Consider the following 26,018-nt stretch of genomic DNA (forward strand, 5'->3'; position numbering starts at 1 on the left):
AAACAGAAGACAGCTCTCTATCTGAAAAAAGGAATCTGCAAAATTTTACAGCTAATATCATACTTAGTGGTGAATTAATGCTTTCCTTAGGATCAGGAACAAGAAAAATTGTCTGCTTTCACCACTTTTATTCAGCAGCACACTGGAGGTTCTAGTCAGTGCAATAAAATAAGGAAAAGTAATAAAAGGCATCTAGATTGTAGAAGTAAAATTGTATTTATTTACAGATGACATGATTGTTTACAAGAAATCCTATGGAATTCTACTAGAACAGTGAGTTTAGAAGGGTTATAGGATACAAGGTCAATATGCAAAAATAAATTATTATAAATTTTATATAGTAGCTACACATAATCAGAAATGGAAATTTAAATATACAGTTGACAACAGCATCAAAAATGAAATAATTAGGGATAAATCTTACAAAATATATGCAAACCCTGTACCTTAAAAAACTATCAAACACAGCTGAGAAAAATTAAGGAAGAAATAAATAAATGGAGGAGTATATTGTGTGCATGATTTGAAAGCCTTAATATTTTTATTTTTATTTTTCTCCAAATTGATTTATAGATTTGGACAACATAACCCAGCAGGCTATGTTGTAGAAATGATGAACTGAATCTAAAATTCATCTGGAAATGCAAAGGAGTTAGAATAGCCAAAACAACTTTGAGAAAGAAGAACAATGGTTGAAAACTATACTACCTGACTTCAAAATGTATTATAAAGTTACAGTATTCAAAACAGTATGGTATTGGTGTTAAAATAGGCAAATAGAGCAATGAAACAGAATAGAGATGAAGGGGGATGGCTCTGAGGTGGCACCCTGGTGACCCTGCACATATCCACATAGGCCACAAAGCAAACCAGTACTGAATCTATGTCTCGGCAGAACACCTGGATACTCCTGGGTTGGAAGCTTGCAAGGAGTTGCTATAAGGCCCTTGCCCCCTCGCCTGGCTATGTCCCGTAGGAGGTTGCTATAAGACAGTTTCTCAATGCCTTCTGGATCCTGAGGAGGCAGGCAGCTTCCTGCTTCAGCCCCTTCAGAATAGAGATACAGGCTATGAACCTCTCAGTTCAGATCTGGGCATGGCTGCTCAGAAATGGGGTATTCTTCAACTTGTGTTGACATCATCCAGCCCCTTTTGTCTAGGTGTTATCCCTTTTGGTGTGTGGGATAAAGATCGTGAGGAGCCAACACCACTGGCTACTCTTCCTTTCACTGTTTATGTAATAAAGTGGCTCCTCACGTCTTCACCAGGTGAACCAGTCAGACCTTACCCTGTTTTGCACATGTGTGACAAGACAGCTCAGAAATAAACTCATGCATATATAGTCCATTCATTTTTGACAAAGGTGCAAAGACCATTTGGTGGAGAAAGGAAGGGTTTAGATGCACAAATACTTATTTTCGACTAACAGTGCTGGAACTGTCAGATATCTACATGCAAAAATAAATAAATAAATCAAAAGCTTCAATCCATACTTCACATCATATTCAGAAATGAACTCAAAATGGATCACAGACTTAAATGTAAAATGTAAAGTTATGACATTTCTAGAAGGAAATATAAGAGAAAATCTGTATGACCTTGGGTTAGGCAAATATTTTTTTAGACACCATAACCCAACATAATCCTTAAAAGAGAAAAAATGGATAAACTGGACTCCATAAAAATTAAGAACTTCTGTTCTTCAAAACACATTGCTAAGAGAATAAAATCTAAGCCAGAGACTGGCAGGTAATACTTATCAATCACATATCTCACAAGAGATTCATATATAGAATATCCCAAGAAACCTCAAAATTAAATAATAAAACAAACAACCCAATTTAAAAAATGGCCAAAAGATTTGAACAGACACTTCACTAAAGAAGATACAGTCATGTACCTTATAACAATGGTTTTAGTCAACAACAGACCACATATACAATAGTGGTCCCGTAAGATTATACTGTACATTTTCTATGTTTAAATACACAAATACTTCCTATTGTGTTACAATTCCCTACAGTATTCAGTACAGTAGCATGCTGTCCAGTTTTGCAGCCTGGGAGCTAGAGGCTAAACCATATAGCCAAGGGGGGCAGTGGGCTATGCCATCCTGGTTTGTGTAAATATACTCTAGGATGTTTACACAGTGATGAAACACACATTTCTGAGAATGTATCCCCATTGTTAAGCCACAGATGACTATATGTGGATGGCAAGTAAGTTCATGAAACAATGCTCAACATCACTAGTTACCAGGGAAATGAAAATCAAAACAATAACGACATATGTCTACATACCTGTTAGAATGTGTACAGTTAAGGCCTGACCATACCACGTATTGGTGAGACCGTGAAGCAACTGGAACATGCAGACATCGCTGGTGGGGATGTAAAATGGTACAACTTTCCAAACTAGTTGGGCCATTTCTTAGTTATTATAATTATTTTTTTTCTTTTGAGACAGGGTCTCAACTCTGTCACCCAGGCTGGAGTGCAGTGGCGTGAACAGGGCTTACTCCTGTGCTCAAGCGATCCTCCCACCTCAGTCCCCTGAGTAGCTGGGATTACAGGCGCATGCCAACATGCCTAATTTTTGTATTTTTTTTTGTAGAGATGGGGTTTTGCTGTGTTGCCCAGGCTGGTCTCGAACTCCTGAACTCAAGTGATCTGCCTGTCTCAGCCTCCCAAAGTGTGGGAATTACTGGCGTGAGCCACCACACCTAGCCTAACAGTTATATTCTTAATCATATCATGTGACCTAGCCATTCCAATCCTAGGTATTTGTTCAAAAGACATAAAAGCATATGCCCATTCAAAGGCTGGCACACAAATGTGCATGATAACTTTGTAAAATACCCAGACTGGAAACAATCAAATGTCTCCCAATATATGAATGGATGAGCACACTTTGGCTCATCCATACCACGGACCACTACCCAGGAATAAAAGGAATGAACTAGGGATACACACAGCAACATAGATGAATCTCAAAATATTTATGTCGAGCAAGAGAAGCCAGATAAAAGACTGCAGATTCCATTTATACAAAATTCTGGAAAATTCAGACTAAGCCAAGTAATAAAAAGCAGATGCTACGGATGGAGAATGAGGAAGGGGCCAGTGGGAGGGAGAACCGTGGGCACCGTGAGGCCACAGGGACAATGATAAATATCTAACCTCCACGGACTGTGGGGTGTTGCACGACTGTATAATCTGCAGAATTTACCAAATTGTACGCCTTAAACACGTGCGGCTTGCTGACTGTCAATCACAGTTCGGTAAAGCTGCTTTTAAAGAGCATTGCTAGAACCTTGTTTCCTTCCTCATTCACGAGACTGGCGGGGGTCGACGTGGCCCTCTGAGTCCCCCCCTCTGAACTCAGGTGACCTTTCTTAGGTGGGTCCCCCGGCTGGGTCCCTGAGTGCCCAGTAGCCCCGCCTGCCTGCATTGCTGCCCCTGCTGGGCAGGACATCCAGCAGCTTTGACAGTCGGTGGAGAAGCAGCAAGGGCGATGTGGTTTCTGAGAGCCGCACGGGTTCCCAGCGCTAAACGTGGGCGACTTTCCTTAATCTTCCCCTAGAGACAGAAGGCCACGCAATGACAACTCCAAGGGCAGGGGCTGGAGCATTTTGACTAACAGAAATGTCAAGATGACACAATGCAAGCCGAGAAACCCCAACACGAGTCCTGTACAAAGACACGTGGCCCCGCTTCTTCTCCGAGCCCCGGAGCACCGCTGGGAGGGCGCTCTCCAGGGACTGGGTGCTGTGGGACCCCCAGACCCCGCGCCCGGGCGCGAACTGGCTGCGCGGCCGCTGGGCCTCCCTAGAGGCCGGCACAGCTCCGTTTCCGAGCGGGCCTGGAAGCCCCGCCCGAGGAGCTAACCATTTATGTCACACTGTGACAATTATTCTGCATAAAATTATCATTAAAAACCCTAATTTTTCAGCCTCCAACCCCGCCAGTGGCCTTTTAGCATCCCCGGCGCCGGCGGCTGGGCCGTGATCACCGCGCTCATTACCTCGGCGTGGCGCCTCCCCCGCGCACTCGCAATCAAGCGCTAATTAAACCTGCGGGGGCTGGGGCGCGGGACGAGGGCCGGGAGGTGCCGGGTCTGGGGTCCCAGATCAGGGGTCTTGGCTCTGGGTCCCGAAGCAGGGGCCAGGGTAGGGACGGGGCGGATGCGGACCTGGGGATCCAGTGTGCAGAGTCAAGGGTGCAGGGTCTGGGTCCGGAGGCGGGGGCTGGGACGGAGGCGGAGGCGGGGTCGGGGGCCTGGGGGAGTGGTCTGGTCTTGGGGTGGGGCGGGCGCCGCGGGCCTGACCTGAGGTCCTTACCCGAGCGAGGCGACCGTGCGGCAGAGGTGCAGAGGCGCCAGGCCCTCGGCGCTGGGCAGGTCGGGGTCGGCGCGGTGCTGCAGCAGCAGGCGGGCGCAGGCCGTGTGGCCCCCGAGGCAGGCCTCGTGCAGGGCGCCGCGGCCGCCGGGGCTGGCGTCTGGGTCTGCGCCGCGGCCGAGCAGGTATCGCACGCAGGCGGTGTGGCCGTGGGCCGCGGCGATGCACAGGGGCGTGGTGAGCTCGCGCTTGTATTCCAGGGTCCAGAGGCCTGCGGGGAGGGAGGTGGAATGCAAGGTCAGGGGGAGGTTAGTGGTAGGGGTGGTGGGCGGTGTTCATTAAGGCGGAAGGAGGGTTAAAGGTAGGTACCAGGTGGGCATGTGGGGAGAAGAGCATAGAATCAGAGATGCACACAGAGACAGGGAGCAGAGAGACACACTGGGAAGAGACAGGCGGAGACAGAGGAAGAAATACAAAGGAGAGATTGAAGGCTAAAACGGAGCCAGAGAGATGGGGCGCCAGGTATTGAGAAGCAAGAGGGTTTTGCCAAATACGGGGGTGACTGGGAAATGGGGTCAGTTAAAAGCTGTCCAAGCAGGGTGCACGGTAGGCGAATTTAAGTGAGGAATCCACCCGTTCCAGGCCCTGAGTTAGGGCAGCTTGAAAGAGGAAAGTGGGTTGTGGAATTTTCCCGAATCCAGCACTCCCTTAGCTGAGCCCCAAACTTGTCCCTTTGTCGTTAAGAAGAGACAACGGACAAAACAAACTGACCCACACATCACCAAGGTTGTTCAAGAAAAGGACTCAGAGAAAGTTTAGCTCTCTTGCAAGTGGCTGAGTTTTTAGAAGCACGCTTTGATGTGGCGGTCCACATTCAGCACAATTCTGGTTTGTTTCTTTGCGCTTTTTAGGGGTGTGTGTGTGTGTGTGTGTGTAGGGTTGCTCTTTCTTGAGGGATGAATGGAGCAGGTGCTATACATTTTTACTTCTCTGAAAACTTTGGCACTTTCAAAAAGCCCGTGGAAGGTTGTTAGCGGCCAGGAGCGCTCGTGGAAACGGGGGACGTAGTCTCTGGTGAATACACTTCAAGGGGCAGGATTTCACATGGCAGGAAGGCCTTCTGATAATGATGGAAGAATCGATACCGTGGCTGTAATGAGCCGCAGAGGAGACCCTTTTCACAGGCCACCTCCTTCCTGGGACCCATGCTGAGCAGCGTTGAAAGCCCATTCATTAATTACCTACCTGCATGTGGTGCCGAGTTCCAGCCGCCCTGAGTCCCCAAGGCCCAGCCTGGAGCTTGTTGCGCACTCGGTGGGGGAAGGGGGAGCTGTGGGACTGGCGTGGAATGGTGGTGGCCAGAGGCCCCGGGGACGTGGACCTGCGTGGGTTTGAGCTGCCCTTCCCGGTGAAGACCAGGTCCGATCTGGAGGGGGTGATGGATGTAGTCTATCTACACTGTTATCCCCGTGGTAACAATAACCTACATTCCTGCAGGCACCAGCGCTTGGTTTTTTGATTGGATTCGTTTTTTTTGAGAGATGAAAACTACTTACTGCCTTCTCTGGGGAATGCTAAGTCCCCAACCCAGCCCCACCCGACCCTAGCAGGTCAGTAAACCCACTCTGGATTCCTGAGTCTTCCCAGGGACTGATGGGAAGAAGCCGTAGGTGGGGATCTAGCTCAGCCACAGTATGGGCCAGCACCGTCTCCATGTCCTTGGCGATGCAGTGAGGAAGCCTGAATCCGCTTTCTGTAACTCCCACTCTCTGGTCCCAGTTCTGCCACCAGGAGAGACATGGATTAAGGCTTCTCTGCATGTTGTGTGTCCCTCTAAGCATCGGCTCACCCATGTCAGTGCTCTCTATGAGTGTGGGCTGGATGGGCCGGCATTCCATCACGGAGGGGCACTGAGGTGGTGGCCACTGGGGACCTGCTCCGTTTACTCAATTCCCCGCCAGGGGAGCTGGAACTGACCACCGGGAAGTCTTTTCATGGGAGAACACATGGGGCCACTGTTTTCAAACAGGGTCTGGTCGTTTCTGCCGCTGGATCTGCTGCAGGGCAGTCAGCTGGCTGTGCTGAGGGAGACTGGAATCCAGGCAGCCTGAGCTTGCCTCCCTCTCTTTCCAGGCTGTGTGGAGGCCTCCGGCCACTACTCACGTGGGGGCTGCGGTTTCCTCAGTAGCAGCCCACATCCCTTCACTGTGGGCGTGCTCCGGCGTCCTGTTGTCCAGGTGTGCCCCAGGACAGCAGCAGAACTTAGGGGTGGGAAGATTCAGGAGGGAAAGAGGAACCTGATTTTGGATACAGAATGTGCAAATGATGGGTGAACATGACTATCTATTTGAAACTGTGACATTTGTGTGTGTATGTCCAGGGCTGCAGTTGGTAGTTTTGGCCTGGGATAGGTGAGGGAGAGGAGGCCCAGAAGGACTCGGCTGGGACATGCAGCCCCGACAGGAACTGCCATTTGCCTTTCCCATAGCCCCCACTGCCTCACTGATTGGCAGAAGCTGCTTGGCCCACTGACAGTGTTCTGAGTTTATTCTCTTCTCCCATGTGAGGTATAAACAGAACTGTGTCAGTTCTTTGGAAGCCGACCTTCCTCATTCTTTGCTTGCCGGAGCTTAAGAATCAGGGACATGGGACACTGGCCACCAGCCACTGACCTCAGATTCTCGAATCCCATGGTCTGGCAGAGCTGCTGTAGATTCCAACCCATGAAACTTCCTGGTAAATATGTTGCATCTGAGCCGGTGGCAGGTGGAGTGCCCAAAGCAATGCCAGCCGAGAAAGGCCCGGATGCAGCATGGTGGTCAGCAAGCGTCTACACATCCTGAGTAGGCAGGGGGAGGAGAGGACCTCTCTCCACTTGGGAGATCTGCTTGTCTGCCCAGTGCACAGCCACCATGTTCAGGCAGCAAGAGCACCTGCAGACATGTACGAAGTCAGGACCTCTGGTTTCTTCCCCTTTCCTTCCCCATTCTTGGGATTCCCTAGATTCCAGGAGGAGGATCTACAGAGAGCCCTGGGGTCCTGCCTCTATTGATGCTGGCTGTGCCCCAGTCACCCTGCTGTAGCTGTGGCATTTGCAGATTCATAAAAGAACCTCACACAGAGCTGTCTGCCAGAGGCTGCTCCGGGCAGAATTGAAGGAGAGACTTTCCTTCTTCAGCACCCACCTCCATGGCTGCCAGATGCAGGCACAGGCAGCTCTGCACCCAAACCAATGCTCCTTTGTAAAGACAAGAGGCACACACAGCGTCATCGGACAGGCATTCCTGCCAATCGCTGCTTTGCCTTTCCAGTTGGATCTCTTATAGGCCATCACCTAAAACCTACACTTTAAAACTACTGCAGAGCAAACTTCGTCAGATGTCCTTTTCTTGTATAGGTTAAACCCAGTGCCACTGTGCCCAGTCTACACACGGGAGCCTTACATTCCAGGAGAGTATTAGTAGCCCCTTAAAAATAAATGACTGAGCTTTAAAGAACAAGGGTACCTGACAGTCCAAACGTGGCTGGAGATTTCACCTGCCATTCCATCTCATCCTTATTGATCTCAAACACCACATTGGCATCCTGGAAGAACTGGTCCATGAGGGGCTTCAGATGGTCCAGGTCCCCTGTGACCAGGGCAGTGTGATATTCCAGCACTGGAGACCCTGCTCTAGCTTGCGGCTCCTTCTCTGTCTTTTGAAAGATTTGAAGTTTTCCTCTGTCTGGCCCTGGCTGTCTCTCCATTACGATACCGCCGATTTCAGTTCAGGAACGGGAAAGATGGTCTTACGGAGTATGAGCTATTTCTATTGTCATTACTCAATTGTCATCCAGTTGGGGCTCGATGGTGGTGTATTTATAGCTCCTGTGGGCTCTGATGTGATAATGGTTACTTGATATGACCAGGGGCATGTGAGCACTGGGATGTTGCAGTGCTCAGCCACCCCCTTTGTGGTGATATAGATGCTAATTCTGGAGACAGACCACATCTGGATAGCTCCAAAGCAGCTCTCCATGCACCAAGGGCAGACTCCCAGCACACATTTAATTGTGATGGACTTGTTTATCCCGCTGTTGGGCAGATGATTCCCCAGTCTTAAATAGCATTGAATTTACCTGTTCATGTGGAGTAAGACACTTACTTATAAATATGACGTCAGTGACCAGAATACTTAGCAAATAAGTAATATCCTCTCAGATTTTTTAAAAAAGTACTATATTTAGAATCTGGAAATAAAAGTCTAAAGCTCAGAGGAAAGAAACAAATATTTATGAAGTACCCATTGTACACCAGTTGCTTTTTAAGTATTACTGTATTTATTTATTTACTCCCAATAACAACCACATGAAGGAAATAGCATGACCACGGCCTCTTGGCAAGCTAGCGGCTATGCTGTGATTGGAACCCTCGTGCGTCTGTCTCAAGAGTCCGTCCTCTGTCCCCCACACCACTCTGCTGGCTTCCACTTCATCAGGTAGGACCTACTCAGAACTGGGTCAGCACTGTCAGGAGCCACTTTCCAGAGAGGGCTCTTGGCTGCCCAGGATTTAGTCTCTCTCCAAGTGAAGGCGGCGCCACGTAGCAGGACCTACTCGCAGGGTGATGGGGCTGAAAGGGTCTGTCTGCTGTCACTAGTCGGCGCTCTCCACTCCCAGCTCTTGTATGGTTTGGGTGCTATGAATGGTTTCTACATTTATAAATAGTTGGGAAAAATCAAAAGAAGAATAATATTTCATGATAGTCACAGCAACCCTCCACCTCCTGGGTTCAAGTGATTCTCCTACCTCAGCCTCCTGTGTAGCTGAGACTACAAACATGTGCTGCCACGGCCAGGTAATTTTTTTATTATTATTATTTTTTGTAGAGAGGGGGTTTCACCATGTTGACCAGGCTCGTCTCGAACTCTTGATCTCAAGTGACCCGCCCACCTCGGTCTCCCAAAGTGCTGAGATTACAGGCATGAGACACTGTGTCTGGCCAATCCCAGCACTTTGGGAGGTAGAGGTGGGAGAATTGATTGAGTCCAGGAGTTTGAGACCAGGCAAGACAGCAAGAGTCACCCCATCTCTCCAAAAAAAAAAAAAAAAAAAAAAAAAAATTAGCTGGGCATGGTGATGTGCACCTGTGGTCCCAGCTATTTGGGAGGCTGAGGTGGGGAGGATCACTGGCGCTCAAGGCTATAAGGAACCATGATTGTGCCACTGTACTCCAGCCTGGGCAGTGAAGTGAGACCCTGTCTCAAAAAAAAACTAATTACTACCTGAAATAAGTGAGGCTTCTCTTTCTTGGTTTGAACAGTGTCTTTTTGCTTTTTATCCCATCCATGTTCTCTGTTGCCATGACCAGTGATGAGCAGATGTGTGTTCCGAGGGTTGTGGCCAGCCTGAGGATGTGTGAGGGAGGCCGCACTGGACACTGCAAATGACCAGGTTCCAGATAAGTGTCCCTGGGTGTTAGGAGGCTCCATGGGACAGATGGGGGGTTCCCAAAGACATGATCTGGGGTGCTGGTACCTGTGAGTTTCTTCCAGGGATGGATAACTGATCCCCAAATGTGTGTCCCTTGCTGAAGATGAGAAATGCCACATTTTTTTTTTTTTTCGAATGAATGGTAGCAGTTCTTGATTAGTAACTTATGAGTTATTTACTAAGGTTTGGTTCAGGGCTTTATTTTATTGTCAAAAAATTGAATAAGCTCAGTTTTTTTCTTGTAATATAAATCATATGCAATTCCTTCCTTCTTCTTTTTTTTTTTTTTTTTTTTTTGAGACAGAGTTTTACTCTGTCACTCAGGCTGGAGTGCAGCAGTGTGATCTCTGCTCACTGCAACCTCTGCCTCCAGGGTTCAAGTGATTCTCTTGCTTCAGCCTCCTGAGTAGCTGGGATTACAGATTCTCACCACCACACCCAGCTAATTTTTTTATTTTTAGTAGAGACAGGGTTTCACCTTGTTAGCTAGGCTGGTCTCAAACTCCTGACTGATTTGTTTTTTCTAAGACCAGCCCAGCGGGCGCAAAAGAACCAGCGGGTAGGCAAGTGTAGGAGCAAAACTGCAAGTTTATTTTGGTAACCTAAGGTGTGGGGGAGAAGTCTGTCCGCCTCTGGCGAAGGAGGCCGGCAGAGTCCCCCCGTGGGGCGCTCGGAGGGAGTGCCCACAGTCCCGACATCCCGACAGGAGTGGGGCTGTGAGAAGGCTGCGTGGGACCGTGGCCAAGAGCTGCTTTTCTAGGAGTGGGAGGGCAATAGGCGGGGCACGGGCGTGTCTCGGGCGTTCTGCAGGTGCGACCAGGTAAATCTTGGTCTCTTCGGATTGACGTCACCTGGCGCATGCCCAGTTGATCTGCACCGTCCCAGGCGCCGGCTGCATTTTCGCGCGCGGGAAGAGTTGGTGGTGAAGAAGAACCCGGAAGTGCACCATCTTGCCTCCGTTCCTCCAAACACTGACCTCAGGTGATCTGCCCACTTCGGCCTCCCAAACTGCTGGGATTACAGGTGTGAGCCACCGTGCCTGGCTTGTTTTTCTTTCTTTCTTTCAACCATTCTTGTTTTTCACCATTAGGAAGTTGGAATGGGCCAATGATGGTGAGCGACAGAATTCTTTGGCTTGTGCACATGAGTTACAATACAAACTATGTGAGCAGAGGCTGGAGGGAGGTGAAAGGGTCAGGAGAGCTTTGCCTGGATGAGCAGAGAGAGGGACGGGAGTATGTGCCCAGGAGAGCTAAGCAGACCCTCACCCAGGGAGGCGGGCATAGCATGAGCCCCCATTTGCTCACGGCCAGTGTTAGACCTGGGGACCCATGGGATCCCATCCCCACATGGTGTTGCAACCAGGAAGCAATAGCAGAGAAGCAACAGGAAAAAAGATGTGAAATAAAGGAATACAGCTCACTGGGCTGTGCATCCTTGGTCACAGTCGAGCTTCCTAAGCTTCCTCTTATGCTAGTTTCTTCTCTCTCATTCTTCTCTGCACACAAAGGCTGCCCTGTGACTCCCCCTACCCCTCGTTAAGTGCCCCCCGACCTCTGAGTGTCCAACCAGAGCAGGCTTTCTGTGTGGGCTCTTTATTTGGAAGAGTAACCTGTTCTTTGGGTTGCCCCTTTCACCAAGATATTTTGTAACGAAGGGGTGCCCGGCAAAGGGAGACCTTTGATTTTCCTTACAAGAGGTTACAGCAAAGGGTGGAGTAGAAATCATACACATTTATGGTTTGATATAGAGGTGTTTTGACCCTTGTGGTAGAACCCTTGTTCTGACCCTTGTTACAGGCATGAGTTTATGTGCACAGACTGACCCAAGGCCTGGAGGTTCGCCCAAATGACAAAACCCACCTCTCTTCTACAGAGGAGGGCTGCGGGGTGCTGGGTGGGGAGGGACGAGGCCACGTTTGGACATCTATGATGCAGGGGGATAAGGGACAGGGGCTGTGCCATGAAAGCTGAGGGGCTCACACGGGTGAGAGTCAACCTCAGCTGGGTGTGGGGGGAGGCTTGGCCATGACCCCAGTTGGTTGCCATGGGGGCCGTGAGTTTATTTTTTTACCATGTTTATCTGACCTCTGGGCAAAGACTCAGTTCTGAGGCTTCAGAAGGGCCCACTGGGCTTAGCTCTTGGGGGGTCAGGGCCAGCTGTACTCGGGGGTTACTGCTCCCTGGACACCCATTGTTAGTGACTCTGTGTCAGGTGTGTCCCTACAGGTGGTTACCCTTGAGGTCATTTGCAGGTGATGAAACTGGGACTCACAGATTCAGTTACCTTTCTCAAGGTTTCTCAGTCCTGACAAAGCCGTGCCCAAGCACCTTCCTGTGAGTACAAGGGCTTCCTACCTTGCCCTCACCGTTGTCCCTGGAGCACGCCACACCTTAGCATAGGGATCTGCAGTCCCCGGATAGTGCCTTCATCTCTCCAGGTGTCTGTGCAGGCTGTTCCTTCTGCCTGCGGTTCTTATTTTCCCCTCCTTGCCTGGCCAGCCTCATTCATCCTCCAACACAGCTTAGCCTCCCTTGACCTCCAAGACCAGTCCTGATGTCTGTCCTTGCACCCTGACTGTGGCACTGGGCACTCTAACTATTACTGCTGTTCCTTGTCTGTGTCCCACTTCACCATGAGCTTTTTGGAGGATGCTGGGGGCTGCGTCTTCCTCTCTGGGAAGTTCTCCATGCACTGCATGGTGTTCCACACAGAGAAGGTCTTCAGTGTCAATAAGGGAGAGACCGAATGGACTGGACTCTTTGAAATTTGCTCAATGTTAAAATTCCTCAGTGGTTCTTGCTCTTATTCTTGGCCATCTGTTGCCTTTAGCCCTTAGGGAAGAACACCATAGTAACGTGGACGCTCCGCTGGCCTGGGGCAGATCTCGGGTGCTCAGCGTGGGGACTTACCTCAGATCTGTGGACCTCACTGCACAGGCCACCTTATCCCACCTGTAGAGATCCTTACCAGGTTTTGTAAGAAGACCTGGTCTGGCACAGTAGGTCATGCCTATGATCCCAGCACTTTGTTGGGTGGATCACTTGAGGTCAGGAGTTCAAGACCAGCCTGGCCAACATGGTGAAACCCTGTCTCTGCTAAAAATACAAAAACTAGCCTGGTGTGGTGGCATGACCCCGTAATCCCAGCTTCTAGGGAGGCTGAGGCAGGAGAATTGCTGCTTGAACCTAGGAGGCATAGGTTGCAGTGGGCCGAGATAATGCCACTGCACTGCAGCTTGGGTGACAGAGTGAGACTCCGTCACACACACACACACACACACACACACACACACACACACACAAATCTTGGCTACTGCATGCCCCCTGAGAACTCTTTAAAACTTTGTTTCACATGTTTTTAAAGTTCATCTCCCTTATCCACATCATCAGTAGCAAAAGCAGCATCAATGTCATCAGTGGGAACAGCAGAGACTTTTTTTCAGAGAGCCCACTGTGTGCTTAGGACTCTGCTGGTGCAGTGGAAAATGCATCAGTAAAGAAGAACTGGACCATATTTGTTAGGAACTTAGAGCCTTCATTGGAGGTCAATGCGTTTGCATGCATAAAATGACCAACAGTAGCACAGGGGAGACCACTTTCCTTCTCAAATGTCCACCAGAACAACATGATGGGCTTCGGTCTCATCTCCTTCCCCCTTCAGTTGTGTATTCCATAGTTGCACGGTTCATTTCCCCACAATAGGAAGGTCTTGGGGTCTTTCCTTTCTCTAAGCATGGCCATTTTGCCATTTTGTTTTTTCTCAGACTGATTGTTTGTGATTAGATAAATTTCTGAAGGACTTACTCATGTACAGCTATAATCTGATCCAGCTTGAACCTGTGTTTCACTTTAAACTAGCACATTTCTGATGCCTGATATAGCTTGTCATTGGTTATTTTTAAAAGGGGTGGGACGCTGGAGGTAAGTCCAGGGCTAAAAGCCATTCCACACTGCACCAGATGCTAAATTTAGCTTTCCAGTGTTATTTGTCAACAGCTCCCTAAATATCCAAGCTTGATTTCAGTAGGTAAGGCATAGTAGTCAAGAAACAGACTTTTTTTTTTTTTTTTTTTTTTGAGAGCTTTAAAAATAGCTCATGGTAGATAGCATTAGTTCATAAGTAGGACATGCAGATGACTTCATAAGTATGGCAGAGAGCTGTCTTTTTTTTTAAAGAACAATAATAGCCACATGTTGATGACTGCATTAAAACAAACAAACCTGAAAACCAACCCATTCATTCATTCATTTTCATTCATTCATTCAATAAGCATTTATGTCATCTTTGTTATGTTTTAGGATGAGACTTAAAGTTTGAGGGTTTGAAGGCAAAAAACCTAATAATACCCCTGCGTGCAAGGATCAAACAGGAGAAAGCAAGGAGCGGAGGACTCCAGCAGACAGAAGTTCTTTAGTTTTCTTTCCCAGCAGCTGAACGATGCCCTGTAGTGGCATGAATAACACTGTTTTCTGACCCAGTGGTCTCGACTGTGCTCTTTGTTGCCTGCCGCCTCCACGTTATCTATAGCTTGCTTGGGTCAGGTCATTTTAATCTCATTATTTTTTTGGTCCTCACCCTTCTCTGCTTAGTCAAAGCCGATACATAGCCTCAAGATACAACTCAGGTTTTATCTTCTTTGCCAACTTTAGCGCATATACAAATTCAACTTCTTTCAAGAGTGAATTTGCGTATGAAGTTGCTGAACAATTGTCAAAGTCTTTGAGGAACTGTGATAAAACAAAAAAAGGACCAGAAGTCTAGAGGTTTAGTTTTCAAATGGAAAGAGACTTCGGATTCCTCAGACTGATGGTCTTGACATTAGACCTGGGCAAGATCCCTACACGGATTATGAAAAGGATGGTCTGGGAGCATTTAAAAAACGGAGTGGAATCACCTGGAGCTCCGTGAGTCACTAGGAACACATCGGGGTGGACTAGAATTTTCTTCTGTGACAGGGTTATCATAAATATGTAGAGGGGGTATAGGCGACAACCTGCAATGCCAGTTTCATGACAGCCTCTTGGAGGAGATGGAAGCAGTGTGAGTCTTTCTTTAGGAAACTGGCTAAATAATGCAAACTGGAGAAATAATACACATGATGCCTTGACAGCAGTGGTTCAAACCTTGGCTGCAAAAATGAATCACCTGGGGAACTTTAAAAAACATGATACCTGGAGCCCACCTGGGAGTTTCAGGCATAATGGGCTGTAGGTGCAGCCTGGGCATCAGGACTGTTAAAAAGTCCCCCGGTGGCTGGGCGCGGTGGCTCACACCTGTAATCCCAGCACTTTGGGAGGCCGAGGCAGGTGGATCACCTGAGGTCAGGAGTTTGAGATCAGCCTGGCCAACATAGTGAAACCCTGTCTCTGCTAAAAATACAAAAATTGGCCAGGCAAGGTGGCATGTGCCTATAGTCCCAGCTACTTGGGAGGCTGAGGCAGGAGAATCGCTTGAGCCCAGGAGGCAGAGGTTGTGGTGAGCTGAGATCATGCCACTGCACTCCAGCCTGGGCAACAAAGCAAGACTCTGTCTCCAAAACAAAAAAAGAGTCCCCAGGAACTTCTACCATGCAGCCAAGTTTGAGAACCATTGCTGTGAAAGGCAGCCGTGGAATCTGTGACCCTTTCAATGCAGTGTGGAATGGCTTTTATCCCTGGACTTACCTCCATTCTGTGTGACACATATCGTGATTTGAATGCATATGTGGAAAGTTAGCGATCAGATGGGTGGCATGGAGCGTGACACAGCCAAGATTCCAAAAGGTCTCAACAGATCAGAGCAACAGGCTGATTCAATCAATGCCACAAGGCAGCATTCAAACCCCAGACCCGTAGGAATCTGTTGTCCTTGAGAATTGTGTGGCTGAAACAGCTACTCACTGCTATGGGTTCCCTGTTTGGGGCACTAGTTTATTTTTCTTGTTTTCAGGTTCAGATGTTGTTGGTTGTTTTGATGCATTGATATTTATACCCAAATTTAGATGGCATAAATGCAGCAAATTATTTGAAAACATTCAAAGCATGTCTGTACAGTAAGAGTAACTTATGTCAGATAGATGACCATTTAAGTTGTCCTTGACCTCTGTGTTTGCTTGCACTGTGTACCTTCCGCTCTCCTCCCACAATGGCAGCCACCATGGGCTTCTTTGATTTTTCTTGGTTGGTTGGTTTGTTTTCAAGCTAGCCCACTAATAGCATCACTTAGTGTATCTGGCAATCACAGTGAGGATGTGAAGGGGTCCGTCACAGTTTGCACAGCCTTATTCTACTTTTCACTTCCATGTCTGTTTCCTTTCTCTCTAGTACAGCCATGGAAATCCTCCCCCTTTTTCTTCAGTGTTGTTCTGTGCATTGCCAGGGCCCGTGGGGTTTCAACGTCTACTCCAGGGTGCAGGTCAAGGAAATGCTTCTAAACAAATACAGTGCCCTTCTTGAAAGAGAGGGATTCTGATGAATGTAACTTTCTCCAAGGCAGTACATTTAATATTTTTAGTTTTTCAAATGGTGTACTTAGTTGATGAGGAAGCTCATTTGTATGTGTGGACCGTGGCAGAATACTAAACAAATGTAATTGCTGTGGTCTTTTGTTGCAGACCATGAAGTGAATTTAGGAAAAGGAAGGCAAGAATCCAAGCAGGAGAGGAGGCCCGGCTTGTGTCTGGCTAACTGAGTGAATAGACTGAATTTCTCTACTATTTGCCAGGTAAGTCAACTGGATTTAAATATAATTTTACAAAGAATATTTTGGAGGCTTAAATAATAAGCATAATGTTTCGTCTGCAGGAGACACAAACACTAGTTCTTTATAACTGAGTCCTATGGTGTAGGTAGCTAATGAGAGGGAGTTTTTGCCTCTGGATCAAATGAGATGAAAAAGGTAAAATCCACCTTGAAATTATAATGGGTTATCCAGACGGTAGTGTTTGAATGGTGATTAATATTTTCACGTGACATTGGGATCTTTGCTTCCTGCCATTGAGTTGACTAGTGATTTTCTTTTCCCCAGAAGCCTCCAAGGATTAATCCAGCTGAGGCTGAAACCTGGGGCTGGCGGGCTTTGTGGCAGGGTCACGCTCTTTCTCCATGGTCACAACTTCCCATGCCTTCAAGCCAAGAGGTAGAGTTTTCGAGGCTGCAGGACACCCTGCCATTTTCTTCTGTTCTTAGGGAAGGGCAAATGTTCAGATTCTTTCCTAGGTCATTGGCAAATGTCTGGCTTCCTTCTGGAAACGTCCAAGTGGACAGACAGGGGCAGAAGGTCATTACCCTTGTGGACATTGTGAGATTCTGTGCACTCTTTCTTAAATATGCCAGTGCACCTTGTTGACCTGGTCAATTTCCTTCTCCCCTTTTTTACCTGAAGGGTTTCTGTAAATGGCCATGTGCTAAGTCTGATTGGACTCTGGGATAGTAACATCACTACAAACTGGTGCAGCAGCCCCAGGCCTTCCAGTGGGGTTACTTTCCCACCCTTTTCTGGTCTTTATTCTTCCTGTTTTAATGTCTAAAACTACCTTTCTTTCACCCCACTCCCTGCAGAATTAAAAAAAAAATTAAAAATAAGAAGCTGGGCAGGTATATAAAGTTCTGCTTTTAAGAGTTCCAGGACACATCCATCCACCAGAGTTAGTCACACAGATGTTAATGTCAAAAATGTTAAAGTATCTCAACCTCCTCTCTGAATAACAGTGTTAGCACAGCACACCTCATTTAACAAAACATTAAAACATTTTACTTCCTCAGATCAAGTGCATCTATTAATAATGACTTAAATTGTCTGTGCTGATTTCACATTATTAAGAAATCTCATTTCCATCAAGTGGAGGAACACAATAAGGGAGGAAACCACCTCACTGACTTATTTTCCCGTCACTGCTACCAAGCCCAGTGCAGATAATGCAGAACAACAGTCACTTCTCATTATTAGCGTGATCTTATCCAAAGGTCAAGTGCCGCTTTCACTGGCAACCCAGGAGGGCTTTTTTGGAAGCTCAGAAACAAAGGTGCCCTTGAACGCCGTGGATCCGCTGTGGATGAGTGCAAAACACAGCGGCCCAATCCTCAGCGTGCATAACCACAAGTAAATAGCCCTGGAAGGACATTTATAGACTCTGGGGACATTGCTGGAAAGCATATCATTGAAGCTCTCCCTGATAAAGGTGACGAAGTTTCTTTACAACTGGCGTGGGGATTTAATTACATGATAAAATTGCAGCTCCTGCCTCTCGAGACAAATTGCATGTTCAGACTGATTGTTTTTTATGAATCTCACACAGAGAGCAAAATACTTCTCTCTTGAAGTTGGTTTGGTCTGATTGTTCTGCCCTGTGATCCTTTATATCCCTTCTAGAAACAAGAAGTTTACCTATCCTGCAGTTGAGAAGGGTGGTCTGGGAGACAATTTGGTCGACACTGCATACAGCAAAGTGAGGCCAGTTTTGTCTGACGGAGTTAAATTCCAAAATCAGAACTTTAAACTTCCAAAAAAAAAATGATAAGAACTATAAGTGACGCTAAACCACAGGACCACTAATCACGTTCAGTTTTACTAACTTAAAATGCAAGTTAAAAATGACAAGAGATCTTTTTGCCTATTGTGAAAGATTTTTTAAAAGTCAAGTTTTTGAAGAGTTCGGTGACACTAATGCTCTCCCAGTTGGCAGGTGGGAGGGTAAATTTCTGTTCAGTTTGGAAATGTTCTATATGGAGTTTACATGTACAGAGCATTTTTCAGGTACTAGAAGCTTACAGAAATAAATAGTAGAAATCTGGCCAGGTGTGGTGGCTCACGCCTGTAATCCCAGCACTTTGGGAGGCTGGGCAGGTGAATCACCTGAGGTCAGGAGTTCCAGACCAGGCTGACCAACATGGTAAACCCCTGTCTCTACTAAAAGTACAAAAATCAGCTGAGCGTGGTGGCGGGCGCCTGTAGTCCCAGCTACTCGGGAAGCTGAGACAGGAAAATTGCTTGAACCCGGGAGGCAGAGGCTGCAGTGAGCCGAGATCGTGCCACTGCACTCCAGCCTTGGCAACAGAGTGAGACTCTGTTTCACACACAAAAAAAGGTAGAAATCCTTGCCTTTAAGGAGTGTTGAATTGAGTGGGAGGGCAGACGGCCACCATTAACTAGCGGTGGAATCAGATCACTGCTATATGGAGGTATAGGTATTAAGATGGGGATGCCTCAAATAAGGGATCAGAGTGGTGGGCTAGGGAAAGGGCCAGCTTTCCCCTAATGTGGCATCTGAGCAAAGCGAGAGGGAGGTGTAGGACACGGAAGGTGCATTTCCTCCCCCGGATGTCTGTTTTCTCCTCTTGATCTCTTACTGCCGGGAGCTGTACCCTATGTTCCGGCCTGAGCAAGAGGCAGGTGTCACTAGCCACCATGCTATGGTGCATGGGGACACAGGTGCAGTCAGGAAGGCAGCCAGCCCTTTGATGACGTGGAGGGGTCAGGCCGACGGGCACCTGAGCAGGAAATGAAGCCGTCACAGACAACAGGCCTGTGATTCAGGACTGAGAGGAGAGGAGGGACCTAGATCCTTTGGTGGACACACAGATGAGCCACCCAGGCGCCAGCTGTAGGGAGGACTTGTCACCCCAGCTGTTGGCTCCTCCACGGTTTGCCTCAGCTGCAGAGCTGCCTCACCCAGGAACACACTCCCCGCAACGTGGCCAGATCCAGTGACGGATCCAGGTGCAGCTAGAGCTGTCCTGCCATTTTGGCCCCAAGCAGGGAAAACTGTGACAGGTCATCTCTGTTCCAGAGCTGCCCCTTGGGGTCAGCCAAGGCGTGGTTAGGCGGTGTCAAGGATCCCCACTGCCCTTGCCAGCCAGGCTTTCTAGGTGTTAATCCTATGAAGTTTCCTGCGAAACAAGCTCTGGTCAGCATCCAACACTGACCCCTGAGCTCACGAGCCACTGGGAGGATGGTGGGTGTGTTGCTGGCACACAAGAGGGCAGGAAGCAGCAGAGGAGGTGGCTGTGCAAAGGCCAGGAAGGCACTGGGGACTCAGGTGTTGTGGAGATGTGGCTTGGACCAGAGTTTCTTAAGCACCCGAGGTGAGGGAGCACGGATTTTCTTTTCTTTTCTGAGTCTAATTTGTTGCAGTTTGATTCTCATTCAAGGGCCTCAGTCTTTATTTTTGTTTTTATTTTTATTTTTTTAAATTTATTTTTATTTATTTATTTATTTTTTGAGACGGAGTCTGGCGCTCTGTCGCCCAGGCTGGAGTGCAGTGGCCGGATCTCAGCTCACTGCAAGCTCCGCCTCCCGGGTTTACGCCATTCTCCTGCCTCAGCCTCCCGAGTAGCTGGGACTACAGGCGCCCGCCACCTCGCCCGGCTAGTGTTTTTGTATTTTTTAGTAGAGACGGGGTTTCACCATGTTAGCCAGGATGGTCTCGATCTCCTGACCTTGTGATCCACCCGTCTCGGCCTCCCAAAGTGCTGGGATTACAGGCTTGAGCCACCGCGCCCGGCCTTGTTTTTATTTTTTTAAGGACAGCATCTCACTCTCTTGCCTAGGCTAGAGTGCAGTGGTACAGTCATAGCTCACGGAACCTGAACTCCTGGGCGCAAGTGATCCTTCCACCTCAATCTCCTGAGTAATTGGGACTATAGCCACTTGCCGGTTAATTTATTATTAATTTTTTTTTTTTTTTTTTTTTTTTTGTGGTGGGAGATGGGGTCTCACTATGTTGCCTAGGGTGGTCTCTAACTCCTGGCCTCAAGCGATGCTCCCCCGCCAGCCTCCCACAGTGCTGGGATTACTGGCCTGAGCCACTTCACCTGGTCTGATTCTCTTTCAAAGTACAATGAAATTAGTTACTGGCAAAAATAAAACTGAAAAACAACAGGTAATTACAAGTCTGCAAATCAAACTCATAGATGTTACGTTAATGTGTTAAATTGCTGTAAACATGTCTAAATACTTACTGTCAATTTCTATCAAACACTTCCCACAGTGACTCCTGCCTCCTCAGAGTAGCCCTGTGACTAATCAGCCTCTGGGTGGGTGCAGAGATGTGGGGAGAGAACAGCAGAGAAGCCGGGAGAGAATGAACGGCAGGGCTGAGTTAGCTCAGGGTACATCTTTAGGCCTTTGGATGCCTGTTATAATATTTAAACTGTGTGCTGTTGGACAGGAGTCACCAAACTTTTTCCATAAAGTGCCAGACAGTAAATATTTTACATTTTGCAGGTCATGTGGTCTCTGTGGCAACTGCCCAATTCTGCCACGCTCACATGAAAGCAGCCATAAAGAATATGTAAATGAAGGAGGTGGCTGAGTTCCAATAAAACTTTATTCATAAAAACAGGCAGCCAACCCACAGGCCAGCCTTTGCTGTAGGCAGTACAGAGCATGGCAGGTTTGTGGGAAGAAGAGTTACATGATGCATCTCCATATATCGAACTGATTGCACCCTTCTCTCTGCACACGTTTCACCCCTTCACTCCCATGGAACCTGCTGTTTATTCTGAGTAAACCTGACTCAGCAACAGGAATTGAAACCACACAGCTGACTTCCTTCTGTCAACTCTGCCCTTCTTCTGGTTGGCTGAACTTCTGTTTATTCTCAGAGTAAACCTGACTCAGCAACAGGAGTTGAGCACCCAGCCGTGCGAGCCCACACAGCCGACCCCCTTCTGTCAACTCTGCCCTTCTTCTGGTTGGCTGAACTTCTTGGATCTATAAGCTTATGTTTTTTACAACTAAAATTGGGAAACGCTTGGTAGTTATTTCTTTTTTTTTTTTTTTTTTTTTCAGCATTCAAAATCTTTTTAATAACAGGGTAGGATCCAAGGTTAGTTTTTGTAGCCTCGGCTGGCCCGTCGGCCTCTGGCACGCTCGAATTTCCGGCCCTTGGAGCGGACGTAGGGTTTGGTGTGGCTGTGCGGGGTTCCTGGGGCCTTGCCGAAATGCCGGTACACCTCTCGGCCCTTGCGAGGACCGGAGAGCAGGACAGTGCCGCAGCCCGTGGGGGAGTCCAGGGCCAGCTGGTCGAAAGTGAGGATCTTGCCTCCTGCCCTGAGGATGCGGCTGCGGGCCCGGCTGGTTACGCGCAGTGCACATACCTTTAGTTTGGGCACCTCCTGAACCCGCACGTCGTCCGTTATGGTCCCCACAACCAGGGCCGTTTTGTTTTCCCGGCCAGGAAGCTTCATCTTCCGGATCATCCGGGAAAGGGACAGAGGTGGCCGGTTGGTGCGACTCATAAACAACCTCTTCAGCACAACCTGGTTGAATGTGGAATTGGTTCTTCTGGCCAGAAACCTGTACAACTTGACCTACAGCCTCAGGTAGATATGCTGGCTCTTGGGCTCCTTGCGCCGAACCTTTCGGTCCTTGTTGTGGCGAATGTCAACTCCCATGATGGCGCCTCCTTCTCTGCCAGGTCTGGAAAGCGGTAGTTATTTCTTTAATCGTTTTTTCCATCCTGTTATTGCTCTTCTCTTCTCTTTCTTGGACTCCAGTTGTGTATGTTAAACCTTTTATCTTGTCCCACAGACCCTGTTCATTTAATTTCCCATCATTTTACTTTCTCTTCTTCAGATCAAATATTTTTCGATTGACGTTTTCAAATTTGCGGCTCTGTGGTCTGTCCGCCTCCATCTGCTGTGAAGCCCATTGTTGGTGGGAACAAGACCAGCCCTAGCTTCAAGGGAAGTGGGTGATGGGGTTGCCCAGATCTCCCGCGAACTGTCATTCCCAATGCGGGAGGTGGGGCCTGGTCGGAGGTGATGGGATCATGCGGGCGGAGTTCTCAGGAATGGTTTAGTGCCGTTCCCTTGGTGCTGTTCTCAAGATAGTGAGTGATTTCTTGTGAGATCTGGTTGTTTAAAAGTGTGTAGCACTCCCCACCTGGCTCTTTCTCCTGCTCCTGCTCCTGCCGTGTAAGCCGCCTGCTTCCCATTTGCCTTCCGCCACGATTGAAATTTTCCTGAAGTCTCCCCAGAAGCCGAAGCCGCTATGCTTCCCATACAGCCTGCAGAACCGTGAGCCAATTAAACCTCTGGTATTTCTTTTTTTTTTTTTTCTTTGAGATGGAGTCTCATTCTGTCGCCCAGGCTGGCGTACAGTGGCACGATCTTGGCTCACTGCAACCTCCGCCTCCCAGGTTCAAGCGATTCTCCTGCCTCAGCCTCTTGAGTAGCTGAAATTATGGGCGCACACCACCACGTCTGGCTAATTTTTGTATATTTTGTAGAAACAGGGTTTCACCATGTTGGCCAGGCTGGTCTTGAACTCCTGACCTCAGGTGATCCATCCACCTCCGTCTCTTAAAGTGCTGGGATTAGAGGTGTGAGCCACTGCGCCTGGCCTGGTATTTCTTTATTGCAATGCGAGAACGGACTAACACAGTGGGGAGATGTATTTCTTTCTTCAGGTGGTCATGTTGCACGCCACAGGATTTTGCTGGTAAAGCAGGGGAGGAGGGTGGTTGTGAGGGGACAGCTGGCAGCTGGTGGCATCTCCTGGCACCTGTCCTTTCTCCTCTATCTTCTCTTTAACTAGGTAAAAGAGTCAGGTGTTTTCTTTACAAATTAAGATGACCTCATTCCTTTGCTGAATGGCTCCTCATGGCCTTTCCAAGTAAGTGTAAGCACCTGTGCCTAGAATTTGTGGCCTCAAACAATATCGTCCCAATCTCTTTGCCTGGGGCTTCCTCTCTTCTCTGACTTACACACCCAAGTCCCAGTTGGGTCCCACTTCCCTGTCCCACGTGCCATGCCTTGGGGGCACTACGTTTGCTGCTGGCCTCCCTTTATTTGGGCTTCCTTCCTTTGGGTCACAGTCTCCCAGGAACATGCTCCTCTTTTGAGGGTGGAGCCAGAGGATTTCTACTGTGTTCTCCCTGTGCTATTTGGCGCATTAATATTTATTTTTTATTTATTTATTTTTAACTTCTATGTATTCATTTGTTTTTTGGAGACTGACTTTCACTGTTGCCAGGTTGGAGTGCAGTGGCACGATCCCGGTTCACGACAGCACCTTCCAGCTTAAGTGATCCTCCTGCCTCAGTCCCCCACGTAACTGGGACTATAGGTGTGTGCCATCACGCCCGGCTAATTGTTGTATTTTTTGTAGAGATAGGGTCTCGCCATGTTGCTCAGGCTGCTCTCAAACTCTCGGGCTCAAGAGATTCGCCCACCTCAGCCTCCCAAAGTGCTAGGGTTACAGGCATGAACCATCATGCCCAGCCCATAAATATTTATTAGGTACCTACTATGTGCAGGATGTGTCAAATAAGACAAACCTAGTCCCTGTCCAATCTCCAGGTGCAGAGGCTGGCATTAAAAGATAGTGGGGCATTGGATGCGAAGCTAGAATCAGGCTATAGAGAGCATGCCTGCCATTTCCAATTAGTTCCTTCGGAATGTTTATTTCTCAAGCCGAGCACTTGTGGCAGGAAATTGTCGTCATCTTGGAAAGGTAGAAAAGCCTCTTCGCTATTATTCTCATTTCTTTTTGTTCTTTCCAAACTCTCCAGTGTGCTTGGGAGTGATGCTAATAGATGTATGTCATCAGCATACATTATTTCTTTATTAGCCCGTTTCTCAATTTTGATTCTGAAAATATCCTGATTTAGTCTAATTGCAATTTCACTGTGTTCCACGGGCAGTGATGGTTCGTACTTGGGGGGGAGCTGAGACGCGACCCTGTAGGATTTTTTTTCTTGCCCATGTGCCTTTGAAGCTGGACCATTAGCTCTAAGGCATGCATCTCATCTCATCACAGTGTGATTCAACCTGCTTCTGGGAAAAAAAAAAAGAGCCTAGGGTGTGTGTCTCATAGAAAGCAAAGAAACATTTTAATTCTAGGTGGTGGGAGATATTTTTCTGTATCTAAAGAGAGGGCTGCTGCTGCAGCCATTTTATTTCTAAATAATTTAACTATATTCAAAGATAATCTGATGTTATTGTAGGAAAGTGTATTTCTAATAAATTCCACTTGATCTGGGTGAATCAATTCAGGCAGCGCATAATTGAGTCTGTTAGCAAGGACTTTAGCAAGAATTTTGCAATCAGCGTTAATTAAGAAGATGGGACAATAATTTGTGCATAATTCCGGATCTTTTCCTGGCTTGTGAATCAAAGTAATAAGAGCAATGCTCAGGCTGGTGGTGGGATAGTGTCATTAGGTGCTGATTTATAAGTACTTAGAAAGGTTTAATTTCATTTTGCTTCGAGCAGGGTCTCCCTGCCCCCACGCTCTCTGGTGGGATGAGAAGTCAAGACAGCAGAACGCTTCTCCTCCTGCCTGCCCTGCCGTGGGTGACCTCTCGCTTCCCATTTCTGTTTTTATTCTCCAGCCTAGCACCCCACTCACTTGCCTGTGATTTTTTGGATTATTTTTGCTCAATGATTTGAAACCAGGGACTCCATCTACTGAGATTGTGTGTGTGTGTGCATGTGTGCATATGCATATATGTGCATCATGTCAGATTAAAGGGTTGTAGACAGCTTCACTGGGAAGTTTTTTCAGGGACCTTCCTGCAAAATGTCTCTGGGTGGGTAGGCAGCAAGAGTCCCTGACTACAAGTCAGGAAGCGTACCTGCTCTCGCTCTGCTCCTAACTGGCTGTCGACTAGCAACACAGGTGAGCAGCAGTGTTCCCGTCTGTAGAATGTAGCTGTGGGATGAACTACAGGCGCCGTGGAGCACAGGAAAGGGCACTGGGTTTATATTGCCGACTGCGGAACCCAAGGTGTGTCATGCAACTTCTCCAAGCCTCATTTTCCTCAGCCGGAGGAGTGGAAAGGTGAGAGCTCTTGGAGATGCTCTCACCTGTTCTCCAGGGAACAGCAGGTCCTTGACGCATTGCTGACTCCTCCTTCTTTGCCTCTGTGGAGGACCAGTTTCAGTTTGAACATGCCCTGATTTGGGGACTTTTTCTTCCTAAGCCTTGAGCCAAGCTGCTGCTTCATCTGTGCAATATGAGTTTGTAAACCAGCTTCCTACGCACCTTCCAGCTGGTATCCTCGCTGCCTCTTGACCTGAACCTCAGCACTGGAGCCCTTCCTTCCAAGGCGGGGTGTGGCCCACACAAACCCCTGTTAGAATCCACCACTCCTGGGAAGGCAGTGGGGGTCGGGAGGCTTTGTTCATCCCCTCCACAAACACAAGCCATTTGTCTTAGAACCTGAGTTAGTCCGATTGGTAAAGATGCTTAGAGATGATCCAGACCAATCCATTTTTGAAAAT

The 26,018-nt window shown here is 48.0% G+C and overlaps 1 protein-coding gene and 1 pseudogene across 2 annotated transcripts in view; both read right to left on the reverse strand.

Moving 5' to 3' along the window:
- The window catches only part of ASB18 (ankyrin repeat and SOCS box containing 18), a 72,753-nt gene that overhangs the window by 41,128 nt on the left and 5,607 nt on the right, over positions 1 to 26,018 (reverse strand). Inside the window, exons 2-3 of the mRNA XM_023228719.1 lie at positions 7,842 to 7,964; positions 4,339 to 4,606 (exon numbers count right to left, since the gene is read on the reverse strand). Coding sequence (XP_023084487.1) covers positions 4,339 to 4,606; positions 7,842 to 7,964 — 391 coding nt within the window. The remainder of the gene's footprint in view (positions 1 to 4,338; positions 4,607 to 7,841; positions 7,965 to 26,018) is intronic.
- On the reverse strand, positions 21,552 to 22,227 carry LOC111553744 (annotated as a pseudogene). The gene has a single exon (XR_002735048.3). The product of XR_002735048.3 is annotated as a 60S ribosomal protein L18 pseudogene (transcript).

The sequence above is a fragment of the Piliocolobus tephrosceles genome, chromosome 11 (genome assembly GCF_002776525.5).
Source record: "Piliocolobus tephrosceles isolate RC106 chromosome 11, ASM277652v3, whole genome shotgun sequence".
Taxonomy (NCBI): domain Eukaryota; kingdom Metazoa; phylum Chordata; class Mammalia; order Primates; family Cercopithecidae; genus Piliocolobus; species Piliocolobus tephrosceles.